At 38.1% G+C, this 27008-nt stretch overlaps 1 protein-coding gene across 1 annotated transcript in view; it reads left to right on the top strand.

The window, feature by feature from the left end:
* The window catches only part of DNAH14 (dynein axonemal heavy chain 14), a 321838-nt gene that overhangs the window by 159929 nt on the left and 134901 nt on the right, over positions 1 to 27008 (top strand). The window contains exons 40-44 of the mRNA XM_057315759.1: positions 3495 to 3629; positions 7148 to 7363; positions 12090 to 12183; positions 13461 to 13669; positions 14609 to 14861. Of these exons, the coding sequence (XP_057171742.1) occupies positions 3495 to 3629; positions 7148 to 7363; positions 12090 to 12183; positions 13461 to 13669; positions 14609 to 14861 (907 nt within the window). The remainder of the gene's footprint in view (positions 1 to 3494; positions 3630 to 7147; positions 7364 to 12089; positions 12184 to 13460; positions 13670 to 14608; positions 14862 to 27008) is intronic.

Raw genomic sequence — 27008 nt, 5'->3', positions numbered from 1 at the left:
TACAAGTTGCATTGTTTTGGGGAAGGAGACAAGTTGGTGCCTGACTTCTACGTAAGAAATCAAGCCTAAGGGTATACATGGTGCCCTTAGAAAGAGTTTCTTAATAGTTGTTGGGTTCCCCAAACGGGACTATCACAGTTCAAGGGATACAGTTCTCAGTTCGAATAATTAGGTCTAGTTCTTTTTTTGTTTTGTTTTTGGAGTGACCACTTGAGGACAAGCAGTCCAGTCTGACCTGTTTGCCATATCATGAGCCAGATGGCATTTGTCTGCTCCAGGAAATGAGTGAGCAGTGGAGATAGGAGTGAGGAAGATAGGCAAGACATCTTGAGCGATGGCCAGGTGTTTTGCCTGGGAGGTGCAGAAGCTGAGGCCACCCCTGCAGTTCCTGCTAGATTTCTCCGTAACGGGTAGGGGAATAACACTTAAATCATGGTCAGTTCTATTTGGTAGGGGGTGTTGGTCCCAGCAGTCAGGAAGATGAAAGGCTCCTACACTTGTTTGGGGTACCCCCTTTGCCAGGAAGGAAAGAGAGGGAGTTCTGAAAGACAAAAGATCTTCAGTATTCATCTTTCCCCCTGTATTCCGTGGTCTGAGGTGTGCCCTCCCTAGGTGTCTGGGTTTTTGCTGCTCTTGCACTGCCACAAAATTGGTATGCCCCATTTCAGTACTTTTTACCATAATTATTTTCTAAACATCCCCTGCTGTGATGCACGAGGGACAAGGGCATTTTTATGGAACTTGGAACCATTATGTACCCTGCTTTGGCCTGCGTGGGCCACTGTGGAAGGACTCATCAGGAAGTATACTCGATCAAGTGGTCATTATCCTTATGGCCTAAGACCATGTCATTCCAAGAGAATCCAGGTAATTGAACCAGAATTAAATTTGAATCCTCTGGGCCCCATTTTGGAATGTGTACAATCAGGGTGGCCTGAGGTCGTCATTAGGGAACAGAAAGAAACCCCATGCTCAGGATTGGTCAGAATGAATCCCAAATTCTCAAAATAGATCTCTATAATCCCCCATCTCTTTTATGCTGATAATTACCTAGGAAGCAGATGAAAGGAAATGAACCCCTTCTGGGGATGTCTACATTCAATGACCAGCCCTCCCTGGTAAGGTGTGTGGACAAAGAAAAGGGAAGGGGCATGGATCAGAAATCTTTGGAGTCAGTCTTTGAGAAGGCTGTTCCAATGCTCAGTAATACCAGATGCATATGGATGGTAGGGAGCATAGGAGGCCCACAGAATGTCTGGACCATCAGCTCGTGGTTAAGAGACTCCTATAATAAAAGGTATACCATTGTCCGACTGCAAATGGTCCAGAAATCCAAATGACACAATTTTCGTTTCAAGAAACATAATGGTGTGGCTGGAGTTAGCTGATTGGATCAAAACAGCAATCCCATAGCCTGAAATAGTGTCAGTGTCAGTGAGTCACCACCAATAGCCCCAGGAGAGGGGGTGTGCAGACCTGATGAAGGATCTGCCTGGAGTACGTGGGGGTCATTCGTGCCCGGGCAGTACGACTCTTCCCACCATGAAGTCTGGAGCACAGCAGTAGTCCCTGTGTCACAAACACACGGTCCTTTACTTTGTGAGTTCTGTGACGGAGAACACGTTGCCACATCCCATGTGACGTTGTGTCCAGCCAGCAATCATGGCAGTCTGGGAAGGACAGGCTTGACCAGCAGCCTGGTTCTGGGTCCTCGTCGTGGGCCCATGAGTAACTCCAATAGTCTCAGTAGCGGCCCCAATTCGCTTCCACAGTTCACAACTCCAGAGAGGGTTATCTTTAATCTTGTAGTCCGTAACAGTTTCCCAAGTGGCAGGCCAAATAGCAAGGCCACTGCCAAAGCCAGAGTCAGAGTTCTCACCGTGAACAGAACTGACAGGTCTGCTCTTGGTTCTTCATTGCTGGCTCTGAGGAGGGACAGCGAGAGTCTTCAGGTCTCAGCTAGGCTGAGCCACCAGTAAAACGGACTAAGGCATATACGGGATCTTTGTAAATCAAGGGCTTCACTGGGCCAGCAGCTTTGCTTTAGGGCGTGAAGTAGGGGATAAAGTTGCTCCCACAGGGACAGCTGCCTCTCTTTCAGGTAAGGCCATGATGCCACGTGGCCAGTTAGCTGCGTCATGCAAGGCTTTTGGACTCCTTCTCACCTGGCCGGTTGTAGGATGGAATTATCAGAGCAGAGAATCATAAGACCTACATGAGGATAAAGAGACTGGAATGGAAGTGAAAAATATTTTAGCTTTATCCATATTTGAATTTTAATGTATTTATTTGATACATTATTAAAGATAATCATTTCTTTACTCCTATTCCAGTAGTCTAAAAGAGATGGGGAGGGACACTTTAAGAGCTTTAGCATCTGATGCTTTCCCCCGTCTTAGTCTGTCTGGGCTGTCATAACAAAATACCATAGATGGGGTGGTTTAAACAATAGACATTTATTTCTCACTGTTCTGGAGGCTGGGAAGTTTAAGATCAAAGTGCTAGCAGATTTGGCTTCTGGTGAGAGCTCTCTTCCTGGCTTGTGGATGGTCCCCTTCTCACTGTGTCCTCACATAGTGGAGAGATGTTAAACTCTGGTCCCTCTCCCTCTTTTTGTAAGGACACTAATCCCATCACAGGCCCACCCTCATGACCTCGTCTAAACCTAATTACCTATCAAAGGCCTCACTTCCGGTATTGTTGCATTGGGTGTCAGCCTCAACATTTGAATTTTAGGGGAACACAAACATGGACTCTGTAACACCATTTGTGATTGGGTTGGACAGAAGAAGATGGGATCAAGCAAATTTTGTAAGAGATGAGGAACTTTGGACAGTGGGTACCTAGTGGTTTTATTAACTAGATTAGGGAATAAGAGAAGCAACAAGTGTGAAAAGAAGGTGTAGATTAGATTATGTTGACTTTGAAAATCATGTGAGACATCCAGATGGAAGTATCTAGTAGACCACTGAAATTTCACTCAGGCACATAGAACCAAAGCCTGGAAAAAATAAATACATTAGGAAGTCATTAGAACTCAGGTCATAGTGAAAGATGTTCAAGTTGATGAGATTGGTAGGGCTAATGTAGGAAGAAGGGAGAGAGAAAAGGATGAATTAGAGAAGACTAACATGGAAATGACATTCAAAACTCAAAAGAGAAAAGAATAGAGAAGAGGAAAGCTGAGATAAATCATATTACAGAAGCCAATCTTAGAGAAAGGTCCAAAAATAAAGGAGAATTGGATAAAGATAAACCGTCAAATATCAAGAATTGAAAGTCATCCTTTGAATTTTAAAATTAGGAGGTTTCTGTTTATTTTGACATTAACCTAGTCAATGAAAACAGAACCCAGATTATAATAGATTGAACAGTAATATGAAGGAAGGGTTTGTGGATACAGAGATGTGTTTGTAATAAGAACCTTCGCATTTCATCTTAGCTGAACCATCAGTAAACCAAAATTAAATCATAAATCTGCAATTTTGTTTTAGACTTGCGTTGGTGTGATGTTAGTAGGCCCAACGTGTGGAGGAAAGACAACAGTCAGAAGAATCTTAGAAAGAGCATTAACACTATCACCAGTTGAAGACTTCCTATCAAGTAAAGAAAGGGCATCTATTTCACAGGTAAATACTAAGTAATATGTCTCTATTTCTTCAATCTTACTTTATACTTCAGTAACATTTTATGTCCTATTTATATAAGTATGTTCTTTTTAAATTTATGCTAGGAATTTTGTAGTTAGGAATCATTCTAGTAAATAGGATTTTTTTTATTTCAATCTCAAACTAGTAATTACTAGTAATTACTACTACTAAAATCCGTGGAATTATATATTTATTTTGTATTTAGTCACCTTCATGGACTGGTAATGTTAAATTATAATTGTTTTTATAGGTGATCAATTGAATCATCTTCAAATGAATATGATTTTGTCTCTTTTGTAATATTTATATAATTTATATTCTTACTGCATTGATTAACCCTCCAAAACAGTGTTAACTGTAATAATATCTTGTTTCTTTATCTGAAATACAGTTAATATTGCTGCATTTAATATGGTATTTGCTCTTTGTGTATGATAGTCTTTCATACGCTGGGAATTTTTTCCCATTCTCATTATACTTTGGTTTTGATTTTTGGAATTTATGAAATAACTTTTCAGAATCTATTTTTTTATATTTTAATAGGTTAATAAGCTATGTTGATAGATTTGTTAATATTAAATTATTCTGGAATTCCTAGAATAACTCTGACTTTTTCATATATATATATATTTTTTAAATGACTAACATTTTTATTTCATTTTTTCCAAATTTTTATTTAAATTCTAGTTAATAGCTTAGTAATACTTTCAGGAGTAGAATTCAGTGGTTCATCACTTATATCTAACACCCAGTGCTCATCATGACAAGTGCCCTCCTTAATGCCCATCCCCCATCCTAGCCCATCCCCCACCCAACTCCCTCCATCACCCCTCAGTCTGTTCTCCCTCATTAGGAGTCTCTTATGGTTTGTTTCCCTCTTTTTCCCCCCCTTCCCATATGTTCATCTGCTGTTTCTTAAATTCCACATATGAGTGAAATCAGATGGTATTTTTATTAAATATAAAGTTAGATCCCGATAAATAACGTGTCCTTCAGTTGTCTTACTTAAAGGCTCTGCTGTCGTTATTCCACAAGTTTTAGAAAATCAGGTTCTCAGTTCTGCAGTTGGCTTGTTTCAGGTGGCATGCAGTTTCTTTCCATTTTTAGCTCTTACTTTCAATAAGCAAGAAAATGTGTCTTCTTTTCTGTAGTTCGCAATGTATGTCTTTCTCCTCCTCGATTATATGTATTCCAAAGTATCTTATTCTTTGGATGCTATTATAAATGGACTTGAAATTTCTTAAACTTTGTTGTTGTTGTTGAAGCGTGTTCATTGCTGCTATATGGGAATGCAACTGATTTTTGTGTGTTGATCTTATATCCTGCAGATATGCTGGTTCATTTATTGGCTCTAGTAGTTGTTTTGTAGATTCTTTGGGATTTTCTGTATATAGAATCATGTCATATTTAAATGGAGATACTTTTACTTCTCTCTTTGCAATTTGGATGCTTTTTAATTTATCACCTGATTACCCGGCTAGGACTTTCAGTGCAGTGTTTAATAGCAGCGGTGAAAATGGGAATTCTTGCCTTGTACCTGATATTAGGGCGAAAGCTTCCAGGCTTTCACCACTGACTATGGTATCATCTGTGGGTTTTTCATAAATACCCCTGATTATAGTAAGGAAGTTCCTTTCTATTTCTAGTTTGTTGAGTGTTTTTACCGTGAAAGGGTGTGAAACTTTATCAGATGTTTTTTTCTGCCTCTCTTTATGTGATTATGTGGTTTCTTTTGCCGTATTAATATGCTATATCACATTGATTGATTTTTTTGTTGTTGTTGAACCCACCCCTCCATTCCTAAAATAAATCTCATCTGGTCATGGTGCATCATCCTTTCAATGTGCTGTTGCATTCAGTTTGCTAGCACTTTCTTGAGGATCTTTGCATCTCTATGCGTAGGGGATACTGGTGTGTCCTTTTCTCATGGTGTCTTGGTGTGGATTTGGTATCAGGATCATTCTAGCCTCACAGAATGTGTTAGGAAGTATTTTTTCCTTTTCTGTTTTTTTGCAAGAATTTGAGTAAGGTTGGTGTTAATTCATTTTCAGGTGTTTGGTAAAACTCATCTACCATCTGATTTGGGACTTTCTTGGAGATTTTGATGACTGATTCAGTCTCTCTGCTTGTTACAGATCTGTTGAGATTTTCTGTTTCTTCTTGAGTTAGTTTTGATAATTTTTGTTATTTCTAGGAATTTATCTGTGTCCTGTAGATTACATAATTTGGCATACAGTCATTCATAATGTTTTCTTATAATCCTTTTAATTTCTGCAAGGCGCTAGGAGTGTCCATACTTTATTTCTGATATTATTTGTGTCTTTTTTAATTTAATAATTATTTCCTTTTTTATTGAGGTATAACTGACATATAGTATTATATTGTTTCAGGTGTGCAACATAGTTATTTGACATTTATATATATTGTGAAATGATGACCACTAGTCTAGTTACCATGTCACTGAACAAAATTAATACAGTGTTATTGACTGTATTGCCCATGCTGTGCATTGCATATCCATGACTTATTTTTTATATGACTAGAATTTTGTACCTTTTGATTCCTTTCAACTATTTTGGTCCCCCTCCCAATATATTTCCCCTCTGGCAACCACCAATATATTCTCTGTATCTATGAGTCTTGGGTTTTTGTCTTTTAGATTCCACATATAAGTGAAATCATGTGGTATTTGTCTTTCTCTCTCTGACTTACTTCCTGAGCATAATCCCAAGATAATTCTTGGCTTGTCTCTCTCTCTCTCTTTTTCCCTTTGCTGATGTGTTTTGTTTCTTAAATTCCACATATAAGTAGTGTATAGAATTGTTGAGCCACTATAGTGTACAACTGAAACTAATATAACACTGTATGTTAACTACACTAGAATTAAAATGAAAAAAAAAACAATATTAAGTCTTCCAATCCATGTATGTATATATTTTCTAGATATAAGTCCCTTATCAGGGACTATGATTTACAAACCCTTTCTTTCATTTCGTGGTTGTCTTTATTTTCTTGATGGTATCCTTTGAAACACCAAAGTTTTTAACCTTGATGAAGTTCAGTCTATTTTTTCCATGTTGTTACAAAATGGAAAGATTTTATTCTTTTTTTAATGATGAATAGGATTCCGTCATATATATATATACACACACGTGTGTGTGTGTATGTGCGTGCATGTGTGTGTATACACACCACATCTTCTTTATCCATTCTTCCATCAGTGGACATTTAGGTTGCTTCTGTATTTTGGACATTGTAAATAATGTTGAAATAAACATAAGGGTGCATATAACTTTTCAAATTAGTGTTTTTGTTTTCTTCAAATAGATAACAAAGAGTGGAATTGTTAGATTATTAATTAATGATCACAGATTATTAGGGTCTCTTTCTTTGGAGTGAAAGACCTCTCCTAAAACTCTTTGGTGTTAATAGTGCAAAAATTTAAATAATTGTACTATAGTTAGTGCCTTTAAGAAACCACACTGGATTTTTTTCAGATTTCAGGAAGAAAAGGAAAAGTAGATATTTGTGTTTTAAATCCGAAGTGTATCACTGTTGGTGAACTATATGGACAACTGGATCCTAATACTATGGAATGGACTGATGGATTATTATCAACAGCAGTTCGAAATTATGTATATTTTAACACTGCAAGGAACTCAAAGAAAGACAGCGATTTCGGACTGAAATCAAGAATCTCAGATGCATCTGATGTAAGTTAATATGGAAGGATTATTTTTGTCTATTGTGGATTACTTCATTGTTTAAAGATTGATATTTAAGCATTATTATACTTACCAGTATAAAAGTAAATTTAAAAATTATTATGATCAGGGGCGCCTAGGTGGCACAGTCATTAAGCGTCTGCCTTCGGCTCAGGGCGTGATCCCGGCGTTCTGGGATCGAGCCCCACATCAGGCTCCTCCGCTAGGAGCCTGCTTCTTCCTCTCCCACTCCCCCTGCTTGTGTTCCCTCTCTCAGTGGCTGTCTCTCTCTCTCAAATAAATAAAATCTTTAAAAAAAATTATTATTATCAGTTTAAAAAGGAGAAAAATTAGAAGCTATAAAAAAACAGAAAATATGACACCGGGTTTTAAAATGGTTGGTAAACAATAAAATGAAAGATACTGGCTTTTAAAGTAGCACAGAGTGGGTTAAGTTTAAGCAGAGGGTGATCTAGTGATTCTGTCACCACCAGTATATCTTACAAATTAATGAGTATGAAAATACTTCACTGGAAAAGTGAAAAAGTTTTTGATACAAAATTCATCACAAAATCAACATAAATAGCAAACAAAAATTTGAATGTTGTATTCTCATTAGTTATAAGTAGGAATTACTAGTAAATTTCATTAGCCAAAATGTATTAACAGACGAATGGCATTTAAAACCAAACAGATAAACAAAGATTTTTTTTTCAGTTTTTACTTAAGTTCCAGTTAGTTAACACAGAGTGTAATATTAATTTCAGGCGTACAGTATAGTGATTCAGCCCTTCCATGCATCACCCATGCTCATCACGACAAGTGCACTCTTAGCCCGTTTACCTGTCTCACCTGTCCTCCCGCCCACCTCCCACCCAGTGACCATCAATGTGTTCTCTAGAGTTAAGAGTCTGTTTTTTGGTTTCTCTCTCTCTCTCTCTTTTTTTTTCTCCCTTGCTCATTTGTTTTGTTTCTTAAATTCCACATACGAGTGATGAATAGAATTGTTGAGCCACTATATTGTACACATGAAACTAATATAACACCGTATCTTAACTACACTAGAATTAAAATGAAAAAAAAGTATTAAGTCTTCCGATCCATATTTTTTTTTCTAGATGCAAGTATCTTATCAGGGACTATGATTTACAAACACTTTCTTTCATTTTGTGGGTTGTCTTTATTTTCTTGATGGTATCCTTTGAAACACAAGTTTTTAACCTTGATGAAGTTCAATCTATTTTTCCTTTGTCACTTGTTTTTTGATATCATATCTGAAGAAAGCTTTGCATAATTCAAGGTCAAAGACTTTATTCTGTGCTTTATTATAAGAGTTTTATGGTTTTCACTTTTCTATTTAGGTCTTTGGTCTCTTTTGGGTTGACTTTTGTGTCGAAGGGATCCCAGTTCATTCTTTTGCATCTGAATATCCAATTGTTCCAGAACTATTGTTGAAAAGACTGTTCTTTCCCACATTGAATTGTCTTGTCACTCTTGTCAAAATCAACTGATTGTGAATGTAGGGATTTATTTCTGGACTTTCTGTTCCATTAATCTTGACGTCTATCCTTATGCAAATGCCACACTTGATTACTGGAGCTTTGCACTAAGTTTTGAAATAGAAAGCTAAAGTAGTTTTTAAGACCTTGACAAATTGATTCTAAAATGTACGTAGAAGAACCAAGGTCCCTGATATTCCTGAATAAAAAAACAAGGGGAAGAATCTGGGTGGTGAGATCTGCCAGAGGTCAAGAATTATTATAAAATTGGGGTACAACAGCGTGCTATTGGTGCAGAAAAAGTTGGCGGTTCTGAACTACTCTGTGCCTATGACATAATGTAAAAATGTGTAGAAAAAATAACTGAATTTTGTAGAGAAATTGATAAATCACATCCTAGTGTGAGATTTTATTGCATCATTCTCAGTAATTGATAGAGAAGGAATATCCTAAAGTGGCTGTGATTAAATTCTTCATGCTAATTATCACCAGTTAGAAATGGAAATAGGAAAAATTCTGCTAACAGTGGCAAAAATCTATAAAAAAATACATTGGAATAAATGTAAAAGAAAGGAACTTGTCATGGGAGGGTGGCAGCGAGGGAGGCAGGAATACCTATACCAAATTAATATACGGATATAATGTCTTTCCAAGCAAAATCCCCCTTTAAAAAAAAGTGAATTAAATGACTTTAAAGTTCATTAGGAAGTATAAATGTTCCAAGAGTTCAAAGAAAATCTGGGCAAAAAACCATAGTGCTTTTTATTTCTAAAATGTTCTATATTAATTTTAGAACAAATCCATACTGTAACCAAAACAGTGAGGTACAATATAATGCAGTGCCATAGTTAATAACACGGTATTGGATATTTGAAAGTTTGTAAGAGAGCGGATCTTCAGAGTTCTCACCGCAAGAAAAAAATGTTTACGTATGTGTAGTGATGGATGCTAACCAGACTTTTATGATCATTTCATAATCTACACAAATACTGAATTCATTATATCACACATCCGAGACTAATGTAATGTCGAGTGTTGAGTACATGTCAGGAAAAAAAAAAAAAAGGTAGCACTTTTCAAAACCTGAATAAAAACCCTGGAAGGTGCTAACACAGAAACGGAACCAGTCAGAGTCCAGAAACATATTCAGACATATATAGGAAATTAATATACAACTGAAGTAATATTTCTAATCAGGAAAAGCATTCTTTACTCAATTCATTGTTTATATAGATTGCTATTTTGTGATGTGAAAACATAGAAAGACCCTTACCTCATTCCCTACCCAGAAATAAATTTCCAGGGGTGACTGGGTGGCTCTGTGGATTAAGCTCAGGTTGTGATCCCCAGGTCTTGGGATCAAGTCCCGCATCAGGCTCCCTGCTCAGCAGGGAGCCTGCTTCTCCCTCTCCCTCTGCCTGCCGCTCCCCCTGCCTGTGCTCTTGCTCTTTGTCAAATAAAAAAGAGAAGGAAGGAGGGAGGGAGGGAAGGAGAAAATTCCAGATGAAATAACCAACTAAATATAAAAATAAAATTATAAAAACATAATAATATTTGGGGACATATTTGTAGAGCTAGGAAGACCTTAACTAAAACTGGGAACCCAAAAATCATAAATGGGAGATAAAATTATTTGACTGTAAATATAAGAAAAAAATTTTTTAATAGTTGCAACAGACAGCTTCTATTAAAGCAAACCACAGTCTGGAAGAAAGCTTACAGCATCTTATAGGAGTGAGTTAGTATCCTTGCTATAGATGAGGTGCTATAAGAATAGACGCAAATAAGAAAGGATGGAAAACTCAGGAGATGAGGAAGGCTATGACTAGAACGCTGATCGAACACATGAAAATGGTCAAGTGACATATGAAAGACCCACAGCCTAAGTATTAGTCAAAAATTAAAAATTGTAGGGGCGCCTGGGTGGCACAGGGGTTAAGCGTCTGCGTTCAGCTCAGGGCGTGATCCCAGCGTTCTGGGATCGAGTCCCACATCAGGCTCCTCCGTTATGAGCCTGCTTCTTCCTCTCCCACTCCCCCTGCTGTGTTCCCTCTCTCGCTGGCTGTCTCTATCTCTGTCAAATAAATAAATAAAATCTTTAAAAAATAAATAAAATAAAAAAAAAATAAAAATTGTAGCAATGATGGGTTTCACATTTTTCTCATCAAGTTTTCACAACCTAAGAATATCAGTAGCTAAACCATTTGGTATTAACGAAGATGTGGAGAAACAAACATTCCTACATCTTGTTGGTGGAAGTATTGTCACAAACTTTCAAAAAGAAATCCAATAGAATTTATTAAGGATTAAAATCCAGATAACATTTGACCCACAATCCCACATTTTTTAAAAATCTAGGGAAAGAAATGCAGTAGCGCATAATGACTTATGTACAGGGCTGGTAAGTGCAGACTTATAGAAATAATCATTGGAAACAGCCCTGTGCTTGGTCCTCTCCCTGATGAGCCTTGAGAATGAGAAGTGGCTGGTTACCGTCTGTTGGGTTGTGAGGCCCTGGCTGAAACATGGGCCTCACTCCTGTGTGTGGTCTCTCTCTGGAGCCCACTGGCTCTAGTGTTTGGTCAGCTTCCCCTACTCTTGGGGGCAAAGAAAACCAGTGCTAGTCAGCTGATGATATGGGACTCGACCCTGTTGAGGAGCAAAATAATAAAGTCCCCCAGATAATTAAGAGTTAACTGTATGCATAGATCAGAATTTCTCAGAGATTCGTGTGAGAACAACCTGTATTTGTATCACCCGGGGAGTATAATACAAATGGGGATTCCTGGACAACTCTGCAAACCGATTCTGTCAGAGTCTCCAAGGATGAGGTGTTAGAATCTGTGGTTTAGCAGATCCTGGAGGTAATTCTTCTGTGCCTAAAATTTTAAAAGTACTATGAAGGAGGGGGGAAATATGCACCAAAATATCAACAGTGATTCTTTATAGATGGTGGAAATTCAGAGAATATTTGCTTTCTTCTTTGTGCTCTGTGTTTTTATTTTAATGTTATACGAGCATGTACTGTGTGGGGGGAAACAACCAAAAGAATTCTCTAAAAGAAAACGGCCTGTATTCACCCCTCAGCTCAGCCAAACTGCGCCGGTTACGGGGAGGTCTTTCAGTGACAGAACCTTCTGCCTTTTCCCATTTTTATTCTGGAGAGCATATTGGTATATCCATTGGAACTAGAAAGTGTGGTCAAATTAACATTATTGATTACGTAAATATTTTAGGTTTTCAAACTCGATTTCTCTGATGCGGCAGATACTGACATTAATATATTTGAGAAGGAGATGGAGAAGGACGTTAACATTCCAGAAAGTCAGAGTAAGTGTTATTTGATTCAATAAAGTGATTGATTATGAGCTTTATTTCTATTTTTAAAAACATTTTTGATGAGTGATATTTTGTTCTTTTACTATATTTTTTCCGTGTTTATTTAGAATTTGTGTATTAATCATATACTATGGTATATTCATCTATAATTCTGTTATAGAAGTGGTAGGTCTTGTATAACCCTTTCAGTTTATAAATGAACATTAATATCTCAAGAGAACCAAGTAGATACTAAAGGTAGAAGTAATACTGTATGGAAACCTACAATAGTGTTGTCTCTGAAGTGGACTCGAGACAATCTGCCTGTTCCCAGGCCAAGTACTACAACCCAAGCACACTCCTCTAAGAAGGATTGCACACCCACTGTGTGCCACTCTGCGGTGTACAGGGAATGGAGAGTGGGGGTGGGGGGTGATCCTGCTCCGGAGGAGTGGGCAGGGTGCTGCTGGAGCCCCCCCCCAGAGTGCTTTCACGGCTCCAGGGTGGCCCCCCCCCAGAGTGCTTTCACGGCTCCAGGGTGGCCCTCTAGCCACACATTGGCCAGCCAGATATGAGCCAGACGCTGAAAGAGGCTTCTGCTGTTGCTTCTGCGTTTCGAGAAGCCCTCGATTGTTGTGTGGCACTCTCTGGTGTGCAGGTTGGAGAGCACAGTCCTTGGGCGCAGCAAGTTCCCTTCCAGAGTTTGAAGACAGGCCCCGAGTCACGTGTTTCAGCCAGTCTGACCATCCGCCTCCTGGCTGTCCTCCCTCTTCTGCTGGGCTCTCATGTCTTTCAGGTGGCTCACTACTTTCTATGTCCACAGTGACCCACACGTTCCTCCCCTGGCTTGACCAGTGGGTTTTCTAGAACTGTGGGGCAGGGTGGTTGCCTGTAGCTATGGAAAGAGGAGTAAATGGGGTCACGGTGTGAACTACTCTGGAATGTATTCGACTCTTTCTTCGAAGGGCATCTGCTTCCCTTTCCTGTTTCCCAGAGGCAGCATATCCAAACAGTGCTCTGGGTGGAAAGGGGAGACTCACAAACCATAGCATTATGGAAAGAGAACTCCTGGATCTCCAAAATTTAAAGGCTAATGTTGAAATAATGTTGAAAGAATTACTAAGTATATACTATGGGTAGTTATTTTTATTTAATAAATAGTAGAGACTGCATAAAAACATATTCAGTCTAGTGTTTTCTAGGATATCTAACTCCATATAGACAATTTGCAAGATTGTAGTAAAAGAAAACATTATTCTCAGTTACATCAAAAATACCTTTCTCTGCAGACTACAGTTGGCAGTGGATTATTTTAGATGGTCCAGTGGATACCTTCTGGGTAGAAAATCTAAACTCCATGCTGGATGATACTGGAACATTATGCCTAGCAAACAGTGAGAGAATAGTCTTAACTAATAAAATACGAGTGATTTTTGAAGTGGACAGTCTCTCTCAGGCCAGTCCTGCTACTGTCAGCCGATGTGCAATGGTCTATATGGTAAGTTTCCAAAATCAAATTTCATAAAGAAAATGTATTGTTTAGTCATTATCTACAGCATTTTTGATGAATGGTTTATCGTTGCCCCTGGACTCGGCAGGGTGATCGCGGTAGGTCAGTTTTGTGTCCCCTGAAGCCTCCTAACCCAGAAGCGCATGTGAGCGTAATTACGGTGTGTAAACGAGTCCTCCGGGGCTGGAACGTGCGTGTTCTCAGTGCTGTGAGCGAGTGGCGCCTTCTAGACGGCAGGGGCCGCGGCCTCGGTTATTTTTCCGTAGAGGAACCGCTGCCCTGAAGCCTTTTCGCACGGAATCTGTGACCCTTCGGACCCGCGGAGCACAGCCCCGTGGTGAGAGGGGTGGACGACACAACAAAGACTAGGTTTCTTCTCTCCAGGAAATTAAGTAGTAGCCGCGACCCGCCCTGTGTCCTGTAGCAAAGCAGATGCTGCCTTCCCCTCAGCACGTACACGTAACCTCAGCGCTCCTCCCTGCACGTAATGCCCCGGGTGCTTGTTGTCGTGTAAGACCGTGGTTACGGTCACAAATCCGAGACAGGTCACTCTTTTTTTTTTTTTTAATTTAAATCCAGTCAATTAACATATAACATATTAGTTTCAGAGGTAGAGGTCAGTGATTCATCAGTTGCATACAACCCCCATTGCTCATCACATCACGTTCCCTCCTTAATGCCCATCCCCCAGTTGCCCCATCCACCCAGCCCTCCTCCAGCAACCCTCAGTTTGCTTCCTATGATTAAGAGCCTCTTGCGGTTGAGACCGGTCATTTTTTAAGCTGTTTTGATCAGTTGCACTTTGATGAATGGTGATTCTGAACCATATTCTGCCAGGGGCAGTGGTGAAGTAAAGAGATGATAAGAAAGAAGACGGACACGGTATTTTTCTTCATTTATGTAACATCTTGTGCTTTATGTTGGTAGGATCCTGTTGATCTGGGATGGGAGCCTTATATGAAGTCATGGCTTTCGAAAACTTCTAAAATTATGAGTCAAACAGGAGTGAGTTGTCTTGAATTCATGATTAAAAATAGTGTTGCAGACGGACTACAGTTTATAAAGAAGCATCAGAAATGTCAGCCGTTTCCTGTCCAGGACGTAATGATTGTTATAACTCTGTGCAGAATTCTTGATGCTTTCTTTGACTTCATGGGTAAAAATGGAGGCTTTGGAAAATGTGAGTTTCCCCCCCTTATATTAGTGGTCTTGTATCTCACCTCATCAATGCCAATTATTCATCACCTCTTATTGAGTTTTATCAAAGAAAACAAAGAAAGAAAGACCAGGAATTTCTAGTCTGTTTGAACCAACAGCAGACATGCACATGGAACAAACTAAAAACCATTTATAAAGGAGCACATGAACAAAGTAAAGTAATATCATATGTTGAAGGGTCACAAGAAAAATGAGTAGAAGGAATCCTAAGAGGGTCTCTATTAGGGAAGAATGCTTTTGGTATGTTTTAAAGATTCTTGGAAAGAGTGGGGAAAATGTGTCCAGAATCTTAGGTGTAAATTATAATCATGCAAAGGTGTAAACGTGCAAAGTAGTGTGAGGTGAGAGCAAAAGATTCAGAAAATAGTGTAGCATTATGGGTAAAGGTGTGGTCTCCGGACTCAGGACACGCACCTTCAGACACTGGTTCTGTCTGGCTCCCAGTGAGACGGGGAATTGGTACAGGCTCCCAACTCTGCCTCCAAAACCCAGTTTGAGATCCATCAAACCAACAGCCATTGTGAGAAATCCCTGGGGCGACAAGATGGTTAAGGTCCTAGTTGGGGAAGCAGCATTCCTGAGGGGAAGAGACCTGGATACCATGACTGGGAGAATATTTAGCTTGGGCCTCTCCCCTTCTGACAGCTCTGAGCGGACCGTCGACCTTCCCTTTGCCGGTCAGCACCGCAGCCCAGCTAGAGGCAGCAACACCATCGCGTGTTGGCGGTGAAGCCTGACTAGGTTCGGGAACAGCTACAAGCTTATTTCTTCCCAGGGCCAGGGCCCTTCACATCTTGAAGTCGAAGTGTTTAAGAGAAAGAGACAGTGTCAGTGTGGATACAAGTTGTTAGCACACAACTTTCCTGCCTTGAAGAGTGGCCACTTGCTCTCCAGATGCACAAGTCTAAATTCGTCAGAAGCAGAAGCCAGGAAAATGGGAGTACTAGAAACAAAGCAAGAAGGAGTTACGAGAGGGAACATCATAAATGGGTTGGATGCTGACGTGGTTAGCTGTATGACAGCTCAGTCCAGGTGCTGTCCCGGATCACACAGCAGGAGGCGCTAAGGAGAGGAAACACCGCGTCTGTGTCTGTGCAGACTTCAGTAGAACTAACTAGAAGTATAGTCATTTACATAGTATACACATATGTGTATGTTTAGCTGTGTGTGAGGGTGTGTATTTAGTTGAAAGATGAATACAAGTTGAAAGTTTAGCATCCATATACAGAACCTCCAGAAAGAAATTTTTTTAAATAAATAGAAGGGAGGAAATATTTCAAGAAGTAATTACTAAGGTGTTCTAGAATTTGAGAAAATGTAAGACCTAAGATTGAATAGGATCCTGGAATATTAAATAGGTCAGGAAAGTAAAAACCCACACCTAGAAGTATTATACTGATATATTACGTACACCCCCTGCCCCTGCCAGTTCTTGGATGCTCTGTTCTTTTGGTTTGTGGGGTTTTCTGTTCTTTTTGTCTTCGTATTTCAGAATAACTTTTGTTGATTTATAATCCAAGTCACTAATTCTTTGCTGCATTCAGTCCACTGGATAAGCCCATTGGAAGAATTCTCATCTCTGTTAGTGTGATTTCTATTTCTAGCATTTCCATTTGACTCTCTTTTTATAGTGCTCGGTGGTCTGCTGAAATTCTCTGTTCATTTTACGTCAGATGTTTTAACAGTTTGACTGTAGTTGTTTTAAATCCCCGACACCTGGGCCATGTCTGGATCTGTTCTATTGACTGCTTCGTATCTTGGCAACAGGACTCTTTTTCATATTTTTATGTCTCATGTTTTATTGAACGTCAGATATTGTGGGGAAAGGAGGAATAGAGACAGGTATATTGAGTTTATACCTGAAAATGGTTACACCTTTTCTTCTGCCAGATTGTTGAGTTAATGGTGGGGAGGATGGAGTCTGTATGGACCAGGATTCAGCTTTTATTGTTGCTTATAGGTACCTTCGGTGCACCAGACTCCAAAGTCTCTGTGCTCCCCCACGTCCCCTGGCAATAGACTGCTGCTGTTGTTCCTTGGTGGAAGGCTCACAGTGGGAGCAGGGGTGATTTCTAGGTTCTCCTGCTCTAGCCGCAGTCTAAGGCAGGCTCTGGGCACCTGAGCCTCAGGAATGGGGGTTCTCAGCAAAGAAACGGTTTGTTGTGATTTGAGACTATCTCAGATGAAAGGGAGATTCTAAGAAATTCCGGAAGAAAAAGCCGACACGATTATAAGAACAGTTTAACACAAGATTTCTCAACAGCAATACTGATTAAGGGAAAAAATGATGTATTATCTTCAAAGCATTTTATATTTGGCTAATTAAACATATTCTCAGATATGCAAAGCCTGAAAAAGTTTAACATACGAGACTTTTGGAGTAATCCAGTACTGCAAGAAATGGATCAAGGAGAATTATCTGAGATATGGAAGTTAGATGTGATTAAATAATTCAGTAAAACTTAATGCAGCCAAAGTAAGCAGAGAACACTTCTCAAAAGTATGAACATAAAAATCCAGAACAAAATTTCAGACAATTTCAACATAAAGTGCATAGGAAGGGAAGGGAGGAGGTGGCAGTTCAAAGAAAACTGAGAGAAGACGATTACCTGCATTGTTTGAGGAAAAAAACAGAAGCGAAGTCTAAAAAGTGATGGAGAAAAATAAACATAAAGTATAATCTTAATGTGCTAAGGGTAAGCCTCAGAGTAATAATAAAATCCACAGAGGGTTGCCTGAGGGTTCAGTCGGTTGGGCATCCGACTTTTGGTGTCAGCTCAGATCACGGTCTCAGGGTCAGGGGATTGAGCCCCGATTGGGCCTCTGCGCTCAGCAGGGAGTCTACATGAGATTCTCTCCCCCCCCCAGTCACATTCGTTTTTTTCTCTCTTTCTCTCTCTCCCCAAAAGTAAATAAATAAATCTTCAAAAAAATAATAGAATCCATAGCTTTAAGTATGCGAAGTAATGTTCTTTACAATAAAAGATAGAAAAGGAAGCCAAAAAGAAAGAAATATTGAATAACAAAAAAATTGATCCAACTTTAACAATAATTACGATAATATAAAGGAGTTAAACTCCCTCGTTTAAAAGATAGAAACTGATTTCATTTTTTTTTTGTAGTTTCTTTTTTTTATTTCAAGTTTTTATTTAAATTCAAGCTAGTTAGCATAGTGTAATACTGGTTTCAGGTGTAGAATTCAGTGCTTCATCACTTATCACCCCCAGTGCTCATCACAACAGGTGCCCTCCTTAATCCCCATCACTGATCTAGCCCATCCCCCCACCCACCTCCCTCCATCTGCCCTCAGTTTGTTCTCTATAGTCAAGAGTCTTTCATGGTTTGCTTCCCTCTCTCTTTTTTGAAACTGATTCGATTTTAAAGCAAACAAATACTAATTTTTTTTCTACAAGTATCGTCATTAAACCAAAAGGATACAAATGGAGTAGCCACTTTGGTTAAACAGTTTGGCAGTTCCTCTAATGTGAAACATAGTTACCATTTGACCCAGCAATTCCACTCCTAAAAAAAATAAACCCAAAAGAAATGGAAATGTGTCCATGCAAAAAGTTGGACACAAAGGTTTATAACACCATTATTCATAATAACCAAAAAGTGGAAACAACCCAAATGTCTGTTAAATGGATAAGAAAGTGTGGTTTATCCACACGATGTATATTATTGGGCCATAAAAAGAAAGGAAACATTGATACATGCACAGCAGGGATGAACTTGAGGACATTCTGCTCAGTGAAAGAAGGCAGTCGCCAACACCACATCCTGCAGGGCTCCGTTTGTAGGAAATGTGCAGAATAAGCGAATCCTAAGGAGGCTGTGCTTGCCGGGGGTTGGGGGAAGGAGGAAACAGGCAGTTCTGCCAATGGGTGTAGAGTTTCTTTTTGGAGCGATGAACACATCCTAAAATTATAGTGGTAATGTCTGCACAACTCCGATTATACTAAAAACCACTGAATTGTGCATTTTTAAAGGGGGAATTCTTTATTATGTGAATTACATCTCAATCTATTATTTACGAAGATGGACATGGAATGGTTGGAATAAGGGGTAGAAATAAGATGCATAATGTAAATATACATGAAAAGAAAGCCAAGCTGTCAACTTAAATATTAGCCCAAATTTTATTTTAGCATGAAAATTGTCTTAAGCAATACAAAGATTAAGAGCTATTAAGAACATATTAGAGATATATATTCTGGATTATGATACATACACACATACATTGGGGGAATATATAAACAAAGACAGAAGAACTAAGTGTTAAATAAGCAAACCAGTAATTAGAGATACTTGAGCAGTCCCTCTTGGGAGGCCTCCCAGGTAGCACACACGGAAATTCTTACATCCTGCACCTGAAGGGAAATGAAAGCTCAAGACCAGGACTTGGTCAACAGAATGGCCACACTTTAGAAAATGTTAATGACCAACCCTGACACTCAGGGTGGAGGCATCTGAGCAAACATCACCCCAAATACTGAAACCCCCAGACTCAATACTCCAAAGCATTTGTTGCTAATAAGTTCAGTGCTGGTGGCTCTGGAGACCAGAGCTGACAGTAGAGGCAACCGTTACTGAACTAGTCTCACTAGAAGGGCTGATGTTGCCCTTCCTGCCAGAAACCGGAATTCAGCCAAGCAAGGGTGGGGGAGGCAGAGATGATTCTCAGAGTTATTAAGATAAGTTATTAGTAGAATAAGATATTAAGATAAGTTATTAGTAGATAGTAAGATATTAGTATCTATTAAATAGTATTAAATATTAGATATCAGATTAGATATTAGATTATATTAGATATTAGATAGTAAGATATGTATTTAAGATAAGATATAATATATTAAGATAGTAATATATTAAGTTATTAATAGAAGGTACCATCCCTACGGGCAGGATGTATGGGCAACCAACTAGGTACCATCAACGTGTATCATGAGAAGAAGTCCAGAAGGTTAAGAGTAGCTGCCTCAGTAGTAAGTCATGATCTCCTGCCTGTTTCCAAACCCAAGCAATTTTCAGGCCCAGAACTCATTGACTAAGGAGGAGATTGGGACCTTCTGCAATATCATGGGAAGTATTTCTTTCTTTTTTTTTTTTCAAGATTTTATTTATTTATTTGACAGAGAGAGACAGCCAGTGAGAGAGGGAACACAAGCACGGGGAGTAGGAGAGGAAGAAGCAGGCTCCTAGCAGAGAAGCCTGATGTGGGGCTCGATCCCAGAACGCTGGGATCACGCCCTGAGCCAAAGGCTTTACGACTGCGCCACCCAGGCGCCCCTCATGGGAAATATTTCTAAAAATAATTACACTGGTCCTTCTTCAAAGGGGACTGCAGCCATTTACTTGAGTGACGTACACTAGGGAGAGAGGACCGCTCGATGTTTAGAACTGTTGGACACAGGGTCTGACTGATACTGATACCCAGAAACCTAAGGCATCTTCATGCTCCCCTTCCATCGGAGTGGGGCCTGTGAGGGCTAGGTAATAAATGCAACAGGGAATCTTGACCAGGGTTCAGTTTACTGAAGTGGGAATTAAGAATTCCATTGGGAATTAAGGATTTAAATTTTTAATGCTATTCTTAAATTTTAAAATCTTAACTTTCTGTTGTTTATTGCTGATACATAGAAATACAATTGATATTTTATACTGATAAAGACATGAGTACTGTATTTCCAATCAGTGTGCATTTTATTTCTTATCTTTGTCTTTTTGTACTGGGTAGGACCTCCAATACAAAGTTCATAGATGTTTTGAGAGCAGACATACCATTTTTCCCCCCAATCTGAAGGAGAAAGCATTCATTTTCCACCATTTCTGTGTCATTTTAGCCATAGGTTTCTTTCATAGACGTCCTTTATCAGGTTGATGAAGTTTCTTACTATGTCTAGTTTGCTAAGAGATTTTCTTGATCACGGATAGTGGGGTTTTTTCCTGCATATATTGAGATTATTAAATTTTTTAAATAATGAGTTTTCTAATTTCCTTTGTGGGTTTATTCTTTGTCCTGTGGTTGTTTAGGAATGTGGAGTTTATTTCCAAATATGTAAGGACTTTCTAGATGTCTTTTTGTTTTGTTTTTAATTTCTAGTTTAATTTTTCCTGTTATAAAATACACTTTGCATGATTTTAGTGCTTTACGTTTATTGAGACTTGTTTGATAGCCAGAAGTTCTCTATCTAGGGGAATGTTCTTGTGCACTTGAAAACAAGAAGTATTCTTCCTTTGTTGGATGAAATGTTCTATAAATATCAACTTAGTCTAGATGATAGTATTTCTCAAATGTTCTATATCTTTTCTGATTTCCTTGCTCCATATTCTATCAGATAATGAAAAAGGAATATTAAAATCTCCAATTGCAATTGTGATTTGTCTCTGTATGGTTTCAGTTCTGTGAGTTTTCCCTTTGTGTATGTTGAAGCTGTTATTAGGTGTGGACATTCAGACTTGCTATCTCTTCTTGGTGCATTGAATCCTTGGTTAATTATTTCTTTATCTCTGGTAATTACCTTTCTCTAAGATCTACTTTGCCTGATATTAACATAGCCACTTCTGCATTTTTATCAACTTCTGCAGTACTGCTTTCCATCCTTTCACTTCTGACCTATCTATGTTTTTGCATATGAAGTGCCTTTCCTGTTGACAGACTGTATTTGGTCTTCACTTCGTTATCATCTGATGGTCTCTGGCTTTCAGGTGGAACATTCAGACCATTTATTTAATATGTAAGGTTAAACATTACATAAATACATAAATACAAGAGCACTTTGAGAGACTAACAAAATGTATTCAACAATACAAAAAATAACCAAACATAACTTCTAAAATAATACATACAGTCACTGAATGGAAAACTGAGTGGATGGGCTAATACTGACTTAGTTTTATCTAATGCTGAAAAGGGAATGAGCAAACCAGGATGTAAAAAAGATGGCACTATGACAGGGAAGATTGAGACAGAGAAATTCTCACATACATTTGTTTGGAGTTCTAGAAAAATCATAAGGAAAAGGCTATATACAAAAAGTAAATGGGCGAGAATTTTCCAGAACTGGTAAAGTACATGTATTCTCAGTATAGAAGGTGAAACACATCTCAAGCAAGACAAATAAAGTGAAGCACTCACCTACATTTACCATCACGAAACTACCGAGCACCAAAAACAAGAATGCATTTGAAAGGCAGAGAAAGAGGACAGATTACCTACTAAGGAATCATAACTAGATGGACAAAACACTTTTCAACAACAAAAATGGAAGCCGGAAAACAATCTAATGTATAATAGGCTGAGAAAAAAAGTAACTCTTAATTCAGAAGTGGTAGCCAGCCTTCCATTTTAAAATGCTGGTAAAAGAGAGACCCCTTGGATTTTCAGACAAGGATTTGAGAGAGTCCACCAGAACAGACCATAACTGAAGGAACTTCGGAAGTATACACTTCAGGTAGAAGGAAAATGATCTCAGAAGGAGTATTTGAGGTTAAAGAAAAAAACATGCAAAACAGAGGTGATTTAGACAAGATAAATGACAAAAGTAGCACAATAGGTCAAAAGAATAAACATTTTAGTAGATTGTGTTGGATCAACTAATTATCCGTATTTTTAAAAAAGAGCTTATTGCCTCACATTATACACGAAAATAAGTCTCAGGTAGATTAAAGCATCTAATTGAAAAAAATGACACTTGAGAACTTTTAAAAGGAAATATAGTAGAATATATTCATGATATTGAATTGATGGTGGACTCCTAATATACAAAATTTCAGGAAAAGGTAGGTGTATTTTTGTGTAGAACAGGCAAGACTATGTGTTTCTCAGACAGCATCAAAAGTTTGAAAGACAAGCCGCAGATTATAACACATATAAACCAACAAAATATTATCCAGTATCCAGGTTGTCTGAAGCATATGGATTAAAAGCTACACGTATCCACACACATGATGCTCCACGAACCTGAGGAGTAGAAGAAAGCAAACATTTGACACCATTTATATAAATTTTTTGAATCATATAAAGTGAAACTGTATATATTTTAGGGATACATACTACTGAAATTATTTTCATCGCTCATGACAATAATAAACAAATTCGGTCTGGTAGCAGTATCTGCAGGAATCAGCAGGAATGTGAACTGAGAGCTGCAGCCACAGGTGGCGGATACGTCAGTAATGCTTCACAGCGTAACCCGGAGGGAGTCTGAAAAATCACTGTTCAGTTTTTATACTTTTTAGTTACTGTGACTATTGCACAGTAAGTATTTTTTATGAAATGTATAACTCATTCTATGGAGGTAAAACAGATCAACAAAAACAGTGATCAAAATAATTAAATTTAAGGAAAGGGGGAAACAGGAAGCCTGTTTAAACACTGCAAATAAAATGATAATACCAAATATATCACTGATTGCAGTGAAGATAAAGATTCTCAAAATTGAATTTTCAACCTTACTATAAAAGACACACTTAAATCGTAATGAAATGAAAATTGAAAAGAAAGTAATGGGGACAGCCTGGGTGGCTCATTCGGGTAAGTTTCTGCCTTCTGCTCAGGTCATGATCCCAGGCTCCTGGGATCGAGTCCCACGTCAGGCTCCCTTTTCAGTGGGAAGTCTGCTTCTCCCTGTCCATCTGCCCCTCTCCCCAGCTCGTTCTCTCTCTCTCCCTCTCAAATAAAATCTTTATTAAAGAAAAAGTAATGGAAAAGATACACAAGAAAACCATTAGCTATACTTGCACATATGTGTTATATGTACATATTCATCTATGTGTGGGTTGGCAGTAGTAACAGGAGACAAAAGGAGTGGTAAGCTAAAAACATTGAAGGGACAAAGGAAGGGCATTTTGTGTTGATAATTGTAACTATCCACTAAGAAAGTACACAGTTATGAGCATTTTTGCAATTAACAACATGTCCTCAAAATATTTAAGTCAAAAACTAACAGAATTGTAGGAAATTATCAAATCCACAATCATAGTAAAAAGAATTTTTTTGATGATTTGACATTTACTTAAGTCCAATTTTATTGAGAAATGACATCGAACACTGAATAAATTTAAGGCATACAGCACGATGGCTTGATTTACATCTGTTGTGAAATGATTACTACACTAGGTTCTCAGTTAATATCCATCTTCTCATATAGATACAATAAAAATAAAAGGAAAAAGAAAAAAATTGCTTTTTTTCCATAAAGTTTTATTCTCATGGTTTTTCTTTTTTTTTTTTTTTTTCAAGATTTTATTTATTTATTTGACAGAGACAGCCAGCAAGAGAGGGAACACAAGCAGGGGAGTGGGAGAGGAAGAAACGCCCGATGCAGGGCTCGATCCCAGAACACTGGGATCACGCCCTGAGCCGAAGGCAGATGCTTAAGGACTGCACCACCCAGGCGCCCCATCATGGTTTTCCTTCTTTACCATTTCAACAGATTTGTTTTCTGTTGTCTTGCAGATTTTAATTGTATTTTCCCAATTTTTTAAAAGGGTTTTTTTTAGTCAGAAAAAACAAAACATAAAAGGACCAACAATATTTTAAACAAAAAGTCATAAAAATTACAACCATCCTCATCAGTTGATTTAGTTCTATGTAATTGTTGTTGATCTTTTGGTATCAGTTTTATGAATTTGTAAGTTTTTAAATCAGAGTTCTGTAAATTCTTAGTCAATTCAGTGGTATGATCTTAGCTGTCAGAACCCAGTCAGTCGTCTTTTCTGCATCTCTCCTGGAGCATGAAGCGTTAGAGGAAAACAACTGTCTGTAAGTGACAAGAGACTTAAAAACAGCTGTGGCTAAAGATCTGATGAGAGTTCATTGTAATGCATTGGCAAGGAAATTTGATTATTTTTGTGATATCTTAATTTAAAAAATAAAATGATTGATAATATTACACTAAGTCACCAGATTTCTAGGAATTTCATATAATTTTTAGAATATTTACATTAATAATATACATCTGTTTATATATAACCTAAAGAAAATTTAGTATCACTTTTATTTGATAATGCTTTCTGTGTAATTTAATATATCAAGTAAATGTAATTAGTTGAATATATCTCTTTTATAGGGAGAGAGAGCAAATCTTTTGAGATGGTCCAGGGACCCTCTGTAAAAATCTCAAAGTTATTTCAGGGTCAGAAAAACTTCATTTAGAGTTTGATTTGGGGGAAGTTTATCAGAAGTTTCACAAAGTTTTAAAATACTTGATTAAAGAGGATCATATCATTGTGAAACAATATTTAGTTATTAATTTAACCAAAGAGACAAAGACTTGAGGCAAATACAAAAAGTTACATAGTTGTAAAAAACTCAGCTCTTTTACTAGAGAAGACTCAGTTTTCTTAAGTAATCAAAGACGTGATAAAGACAACATGAATCCCAGTAAATTATTTTGGCAAAACATCAATCACTGTTTTCTTTTTTTTAAGGTTTTTATTATTTGTCAGAGAGAGGGCACACAAGCAGGGGAGGCAGAGGGAGGAGAAACAGACTCCCCACTGAGCAGGGAGCCTGATGCGGGACTCTGGGATCAGGGCCTAAGCGGAAGGCAGATGTTTAACAGACTGGGCCACCCAGGTGTCCCCAGTCATTGTTTTCTAGACAGATTACTTAAAAAGTAAAGAAAAACCTCATATAATCCTATCAAGAACAAATCAATAGTCCCAGAAAACTTTGTCCTTTGAACAGATGAAAGAAAATTAAATTTTAGTTTCACATAAGCTCATTCTTGATATTAAAGCTTATTTTTAAGACAATTAAACAGAGATCTTTTATAAATTAATTTTGACAGTATTGTCTAGATATAGAAAAATGTTATCCATACGTAGCATATATCCATACACATACATGAACGTACAGACAGACACAGAGCCTGTAGCTCCAAGAGTGAACTGTATCCTTGAATCCGGTACAACAACACACAACTCACTAGTTGATAAAGAACAGTTGAGTTCCAGTTGTGTCTGTGGCAGATGGAACGAGTGTCTGGAAGGGTAGAGGAGAGGCAGGTATGAAAGCCACCTGGGTCACAGGGGTCTTCTCACAACCACTAAAATTTCCAATAAATGAAACTTAAATAAAATTCTTAAAGTGTTTAACCTTACAGATAATGAAAAGAACATTTATTTGAAAATAGCATAAAATTTTCATCTAATAAGCAAAGAGATTTTCGAATGGAGAAAACACATCAATAGCTAGAATGTATTAACATATAAACTCACAGAAGCTATTCGAGGTAGAAGTTGTTTCAGCCTTTCTTGGAGAGCCATCTGGCAATATATGTCAAAAATATCCATGTATTCTGCCCTAGAATCTCTCATTCTAGAGAAATAATCACAGAAGTGTACAGATTAATGCACAAGGACCTTTATTTTGTAGAAGCATTATTTATTATAAAACAGCAAAAATCTGAATTCCACCAATAGGAGAATGGCTTCATAAACCAGGGTGCAACAGTGTCACGTTCCAATGGAAAGACATGAAGACAGACTTAAAAAGCAGGATGAGACGCCAACTCTCTTTTTAACTTTTGATTTGGGTTTAAATTCTAAAATATAGTATTTAAATATTATGTATTTATATAAAGGACCATAATGAAATGCATCACCATTTAGTCATTGTTAACCTACGTGTTGTAGAATTGTAGAGTGATAGGTACTACAAGAAGCCTTTATTATTTTAATATAAAGAAAACAAACATTATAAAAGAGAAAATAAGCTAAAAGAAAGAATGAGTAATTGCTCATTCTCTCTGTTCCTCTGCGACATGCATTACCTGGACAGAACAGGTGGGTGACGGGGGTGGGAGGGAGATGAATACAGTCTGCCCAAAGTGCACCTGCTTGCTGTTTGTTTTAGTAAACTCACTACTTGAAATTAGATAGCGTTTCTAATCCTTCACCTCACATTAGGACCCATTTACAATTTAGTTCGTAACGTACATCACTTCGGAGGTGATTACCTGAATGTCCTAAAGTTTTCACGTTGGAGCAATCCGACTTAACAAAAAAGATACTAGAATGGAATGAAGAAAAAAGTATGTTGATTTATGCTTCAGATACATAAGAATCACTTTGGACAATTGCAGGTACATCCTCTGCCCCT

This window comes from Ursus arctos, unplaced genomic scaffold (genome assembly GCF_023065955.2).
Source record: "Ursus arctos isolate Adak ecotype North America unplaced genomic scaffold, UrsArc2.0 scaffold_2, whole genome shotgun sequence".
In the NCBI taxonomy this organism is placed as follows: domain Eukaryota; kingdom Metazoa; phylum Chordata; class Mammalia; order Carnivora; family Ursidae; genus Ursus; species Ursus arctos.
Note: the sequence above shows the minus strand (reverse complement) of the source record. Positions and strands in the feature narration are given on the sequence as shown.